Source organism: Glandiceps talaboti, chromosome 4, assembly GCF_964340395.1.
Source record: "Glandiceps talaboti chromosome 4, keGlaTala1.1, whole genome shotgun sequence".
Lineage (NCBI taxonomy): Eukaryota > Metazoa > Hemichordata > Enteropneusta > Spengelidae > Glandiceps > Glandiceps talaboti.
In genome coordinates, this window is record NC_135552.1 from 6,791,737 (window position 1) to 6,798,905 (window position 7,169).

General features: G+C 34.2%; 1 protein-coding gene across 1 annotated transcript; it reads left to right on the plus strand.

The window, feature by feature from the left end:
- Positions 1–706: 706 nt before the first annotated feature.
- On the plus strand, positions 707–3,833 carry LOC144433786 (chaperonin-containing T-complex member BBS12-like). The gene is made up of 6 exons (XM_078122150.1): positions 707–843; positions 1,103–1,226; positions 1,824–1,961; positions 2,459–2,626; positions 3,126–3,251; positions 3,666–3,833. The coding sequence occupies exons 1-6, from the start codon at positions 707–709 to the stop codon at positions 3,831–3,833; spliced, it is 861 nt and encodes a 286-aa protein (XP_077978276.1).
- The last annotated feature ends 3,336 nt before the right edge of the window (positions 3,834–7,169 follow it).

A 7,169-nucleotide genomic window follows, 5' to 3' on the forward strand; every position in this document is an offset into this window, starting at 1 on the left:
TGATTTAACTTGAAAGTTTTAACCTTTGACCTTGTTATGATTGTTTTGCAGGGTAAAGTGTGTGATAGATGATGAAGATGTAGCAAATAATAGAATTGTATCTAGTACAGTGGAATCATTGCAGTCGTTAGACATACAAGTATGTGAACACTTTATCAAAACTTTGGGCGTGAGAAACAGCTGTCCAGTAGGGTTATAAAAAATGTTGGTCTAGAACAAAAGAATGATTGTATGTAATCTGTATGGTTCAACTGATAAGATAACACTAATGTGAGAAACTGGGATTGAAACCCTGGCCTTTAAACTCATTATGATACACATAGATATAGTCAAAAGAATAGATGTGTCACATCACTTTCCTTACATTTAAATTGGACGTTGAGTTTGTAGTGAACTGAATGAAGTAACCAATTACAGCTGCCTGTCAGTGTGTGCTAGATTATTACAGACATGTGCTGTTCATCCCTTCCCCAGCAGGAGATTTAGCTAGAATTTTTATGGAGTTGTCTGTTTCACTATACATTAGAGAGAGATTGTAGAGAATGACTACATGAATAGTAACTAGACAAGTTTCAAATCTGACATACATGTAGAAAGTAACACAATGTTCATGAACCATCCTTAGCATCCAGTAGGCCATGTATTGAATTCAAGTTGTCAATTACACCACAAGACATACAGTACATGTACAACTATAATGATCAGTATGGCAGGGTGTATGGCAATGGCTGCCATCAGTCTACTAGACCAGGTGAATCACCACATCCTTGTAACATATTGTGCAATGGAGGCTGCCATGGATTCATACAAAAGACAAATGCAAGGAGAATTCAACATTAACAAGTGAGAATTTTTTTATGTTCACTTCTAAATTATGAATGATTTTATGTACATGTAGAACAGGTCTGTATGGATGTCAAGTTATGTACATGTATAACAGGTCTGTAAGGATGCCAGGTTAAAAATAGCCATTTTATACCATAATAGAGTCTTAAAATATATCAAAGTATACTGGTTGTTCACTCTTCAACATATCACTAATTTGGTCATGTTGTTCATTTGTTTGACAGCTTTGATTTGAATTTGATAAACATACATGTAGAATTACTGGGCCACCGCAAACAGAATTGATGATAGAAGATGGCTTGATTGCTGTACATGTACTTGAACCCAGACATCTAAAAGCCATCTTTGACGTCGAAAACTGTCGTCATCACTGCATTTTAGTAAGTACTTTATCAGACAGCATATTAACTTTGAACTTGGCAAGGCATCACATTGATTTTATCATTGTATGTGTTGTGATGTCGAAATCTAGTTTTTCCTATCATATCAGGTTATACCACTAAAATACCTCACTGTATCAGGTCTGCAACAGGGCTGTAGCAGGCCTGCCCCATCAGGAATACAGGCCTGTGAATATCTAGCTGTTTATTTAATGATGATGTCAAACCATGCTGTGGTATTACATAGTGGGACCAGTATCTGGCTTACCTGTGTGTATTTGTGAAGTCTAAATCTTGTTCCTTCCAAATCAGTGACATGACAGTGTAAAGTGTTACCATTGTATGCTTCAATCCAGGGGAACCTTAGGAAATAAAGGCATTTTCATAAATTTTGGATTCTGGAGAATCATTTCATGATTTTACATCACATACATTTCATGTACTGGTAATTGCTGAGAAACATCAAATTGAGCCTGTGTCTCAGTTTCAGTGATCCAGCTACTCACTGGTAATGTCATATAGTGTTATCAAAGTGTGTTTCAATTCTAAAGGCATGCAAACTTACCATGTGTTTTGTTTCTTCCTACCTTTATCCAGCTAATCAATGGTGACATCAAACCTACCTCCAGACATACAGGATACAAAGAATCATTGTCTATTTTGCCAGTTGGTCATATTGGCGATATAAAACTGAAGACGAGCTGGTTGGATGACATTGTACAAGTTTTACAGGAGGTAGGTGCCATCACAAATAATAACTGTTACAATTTACAAGTATGAATATCATAATTCATAGTTACTAATGAAAGTGTCTACTCACAGAGTCAAAGCATTTCTTTTGAAGCAAATCTCAAATTTTGCCAAGATCGATATCTCGTCAACGCCAATGAAGATGTTTGCTGAAAATTTGGGATTCGTATCCAAGAAATTGTTTGACTCTGTGAGTAGAAATTTTCATTGCAAATGACAGTTTTGTGTTGTATAGTGATTATGTTTAGTAACCTTGGCAACAGAAGAAGGTAAAACTTGCATAGATTTCCATACTTTCTACTTCTCTTCAGTGGGGAACGCATTATAATTAAAACACGTACATAGATTTTACCTTCTATGATGTACTGTTTTTAAAAACAAAAACACTGCATAGCACATATTCATTATTGAATTTGATCAGAAAATACTATCATACAGTTCATCACTTATTAATGATTGTAATGTTATTTTATTTGACTCAGTTAAATATAGGTATCTTAGCTATGAAGGGAGTGGTCAATGAGCGTCTCCATGACTACTGCATGTCTACTCAGATAGTGGTGGTAGAGAAAGTGAAATACCATGCATTGCAAGCACTGGCTATTTCTACACATGCTAACATTGTAATATATACCACTGATGCCATCCAGGTATATACTGGTACTATTAATGGTGCTTGGATCAAAAGAGCAACAAAGAGAGGTTGATTTTATCTTAGTTGTATTTCTTACACTTAAGGACCCAGAAAAGTCAGTTTCACCTATCCTGTATTATGTGGCCTCTCTAAAATAGAGTTATAGAAATTGGAAAATCTGTCTTAGAAGAGGTCTGCCATGTACTGGAGAGAGGCATTATGGGAATTAGAGTATGGAGCTAATTCACACATCTTGCAACACGTGCCTCAGCTAAACTGCTACAAAAAAACTTCACTACAAGCATTTTATATTTCAGCTGAAAAATTGGGAGTAGATATGACTAAAATAGGACCACAATAGTATTCAATATACTAGTTCACACAAGTTTTATCATTATTTTTTTTTAAAAAGGAGGAATTCTAGATGTCCAGTAAATAACAAACGATAACAGAGACATAATAAACATTCAAATATTTTACATCACCCTAATGTAATATTGATTTGTTGTGACCAGGAAGATGTTGGCACAGTAGTCTCAGTGGAATGCTGGGAGTCAGGATGGCAGCCTAAGACTGGGGTAAGGACCAGTCAGTTGAAAAGAACAGCTTATGTGAAATTGACAACACAGGGTCCCCTGCAAGTGAGTATGTTCATACACCCAGGTCTGTGGCACTTTGTAATGTATCTGGTGAAATTTTTATAAGTGTCATTTCCTGTAAACTGAAATATTGAGGTGCATTTTCATTGTTTTGTAGAAAAAAGATGTATTGTAATCAAGAAATGTTGCTTGCAATTAAATTGTGGGCAATACCTAATGTTTTTGTCAAAAGTTTTTGAGAATTGAAGATTTCTATTTGGCTTGTATGGAGGTACCAGTATAAAAGAACACATGAAATAGCAGCTTGAAAAGAAAGTTAAAGAGCTTTGTATTCGATGAATTGTTGATGTTTTGATTATGTTGGTTCCACCATATTGTAAATGTTTATAGTGTTAATACTCTACACTTTGGGACAGTGTATTTTTATTAGATGTTATTATTATTTTCTTCTTTCAGACTGTAATTCTATGTGGTCCATCAACTGTAAAACTTACAATATTAGAAGAGAGTTTTCAGAACTGTGTTCACAGACTACAAGATGTGATTAGTACAGACAAGGTATTACCTGGTGGCGGTGTACCTGAATTGAAAGCTATGCAATGTATACAAAGGATGAAAGGTTAGTATAACTGAATTGGGTGACACACACACACACACACACACACACACACACACACACACACACACACACACAAAAGCATGTAGAGACACACTGACAGATACTATGTACACATAAATATACTCTCACAAATTTAAATTGCATAATCACACACAACATACAACACAACACAGACATGTACGTACATACATTGTACATACGTACGTATGTATGTACATGCATGCATGTGTGTATACGTATGACGTGCATGCATGCGTTTGTTCATACATACATACATACTTACATACATACATACATACATTATGCATACATACATACATACATACATACATACATACTGAGATTTGCACACTTGAATACCGTAGTATAGTTCCATTATGATTAGTACATGTTATGATTTACAGTACGTTTATCTTCACTCATCACGTCTAGTCAATGTCGTTACCAGTACCCTCACTACCAAGACTCAGTAGATACATGATGTATTTGTTGCTAGTGTCCGTTCAATTTGCCTACCTATTTAATTTATCTTTTGAAGTCTTTACAATTATGTGTATTGTACTTCCATAAATATATTTGTGATAAAGGAAAGTTTCTAATTAGGGACCGGTCATTTTTGAATTGTTGATGATTTGAAGTTAAACTTTTGGGTTCGAATCGTCAGTGATGAGTACCGCACGTTCTGTATGTGCATTATGCCTGCTGACTTTTAGACTGTATGTTAGAGGTTACATTTTTGTACACAACTAGTTTTTAAATAAAACATATTTGAGCAGTTTTTACCTCCGGTAAGGATACAGGAGGTATTAAAAGGTGGATGTCTGTCTGTGTGTCAGTTTGTCTGTCTGTCTGTGTGTCTGTCTGTCTGTCTGTCTGTCTGTCTGTCTGTCTGTCTGTCTGTCTGTCTGTCTGTGTCATCATTTTCTTAAAAACGGCTAGCTCAATTATACTGAAATTTGGTACACACAATGTTTGGGGTAATGGCTAGACCTGATTAGTTTTTTTAGCGAGATCTGTTCTTGCTAATTAGAGAAATTTGCTTATCAATGAAATAAACTAATTAAGCTATATCTTAAGACTATACTTCAATTTCAATAAAATTTAGTATATTCATTAAATATAACAAAGTGCACATGTCCTATAAAGTTTGTTGATGTACCTTACAGAGTTAATGAATAATTTGCATAATTAATTATTTTCAGTAATTAGGCTATATCTTAAGACTGCATACTTCAACTTCAATTCAATTCAGTACACACTTTAACCATAACAAATCGCATATGTTCTATAAAGTTTGTTGATGTACCTTACAGTGTTAATGACTATTTTGCATAATTAATGAGTTTCTGTAATTAGACTTTCTTAAGACTGCATACTTCAATTTACCTTTCCTTACAGTGTTAATGACTAATTTGCATAATTAATGATTTTCAGTAGTTAGGATGTATCTTGATAATGCAAGCTTCAAATTTTATATAATATGGTACATATATCAACCATAATAATATGCACCTGTCCTATGAACTTTGTTGATACAACTTTTACCTTTAATGAGTAATTTGCATAATTAGTTATTCCCTTACGGGAGGCATTCAGTTTAAACCTAGTTTTAGGAATACGACAAAATATAATCTGCGTCTGAATGTAGACTAAGATATACCCACAGTTACAAGTATTTTGACATCAGAGTCAGTAGAGATGTATATAGAAAATGTAGATTGTATTTCTGGAACATACTGGTTTGCCCAATTATTTTTACACTAGTCAGTAAAAACAACATATTTTGTATAATTTATTGGCACTGTGGAATTCTACTGACTTTAGTGTAAATGTAACTGTGAATATACCAGTATGTTCCTGAAATCTATATGTACATCTCTACGGACGATCGTTCATTGTGTTGAAATGTCAGTACAATTTCCAAGGATTTTCCTTCTGTGCTTTTTGAGAATATTGTTAACAGTCTTTTGTTATGAATTGAACTGTTTCAGTGCCCCATACATAGAAATGTCATAATGTCATAATAGAAAATGCCATAATAGTAAAATGGTGGTAATGGTGATTGGCATTCTTCCTCATGAAACCATTGAGCTAGAATTGTTTCATTTTCATCTTCAGATTTACTTTGATCGGTTTCATATTCAAAATCGGAGCTAGAACTTAGCGGCGCCATGCTGGAGTACGAACACAAAATCGACTTTTGACAATTTGAACTTTGCTTGATCGTACTGTGGCAGTCTCATTTCAACAGAAGTATGACGAAATATGAACATTTTATAACAATATCACTGATTGGACATGTTTTATATAATATTGATATGGTATTATGTGAGATGAGCGAATCAGAATATACCATACAAAATACATGTACATGTATGGTATCTAGAATGGGCCAGTGTATCGGCTCATATCAATTTACATATGAATGGGTTGGCCAATTGTTCGAAAGAATGAAAGGGTATCCATGTATCTCTATGATATCAACATTTTGACTATTCCTGTTTATTCTGACTTCTTGGAAATAAACAGAAAGACAGAATATTCCTACTATTTCGGTTTATTCAAACTTAGAAAACTTAAAAAATGAAAGCGTACCTATGGTATCTCTAGGATGTAACAGAAAGACAGAATATTACGACTATTGAACTTTAGTGGCAATGGAAGTGTTCAGAAATTTGCAAACACTCTTTTTATGTGTATGTTGATACAATCTAGAATGTGCAAGATTTGACGCAACCTGGGTAACGGATGTCAATTTTCCATTTGCTCCTGTAGTTTATTTGGTCGACAACGTACATTAATTTTATTCAATGTTTAGTAGACATTGCTGTGTATCATGTTATGATTTTGCCCACGAATTGTAGGACCATATTTTTGACATCAATTAAACAGCACATATATGTTGGGGGCTATGTCTTCGAAGAAAGAATTCTTGTTGAACAAGATGTGTGGTATATTTTTGATAGCTGTAAATCTTAATGTAGCACTGTTGATTTAACTTTGAAAGTTTTGACCTTTGACCTTGTTATGATTGTTTTGCAGGGTAAAGTGTGTGATAGATGATGAAGATGTAGCAAATAATAGAATTGTATCTAGTACAGTGGAGTTATTGCAGTCTTTAGACATACAAGTATGTGAACACTTTATCAAAACTTTGGGCGTGAGAAACAGCTGTCCAGTAGAGTTATAAAAAATGTTGGTCTAGAACAAAAGAATGATTGTATGTAATCTGTATGGTTCAACTGATAAGATAAAACTAATGTGAGAAACTGGGATTGAAACCCCGGCCTTTAAACTCATTATGATACACATAAATATACTCAAAAGATGTGTCACATCAC

Bases quoted from the DNA above. Each gene is read 5' to 3' on its own strand.
- LOC144433786 (XM_078122150.1), top strand. From the start codon at position 707: ATGGCAGGGTGTATGGCAATGGCTGCCATCAGTCTACTAGACCAGGTG. The intron at 1,227-1,823 runs GTAAGTACTTTA...ACCTTTATCCAG, and splicing joins GTCGTCATCACTGCATTTTA to CTAATCAATGGTGACATCAA. The intron at 3,252-3,665 runs GTGAGTATGTTC...TTCTTCTTTCAG, and splicing joins CAACACAGGGTCCCCTGCAA to ACTGTAATTCTATGTGGTCC.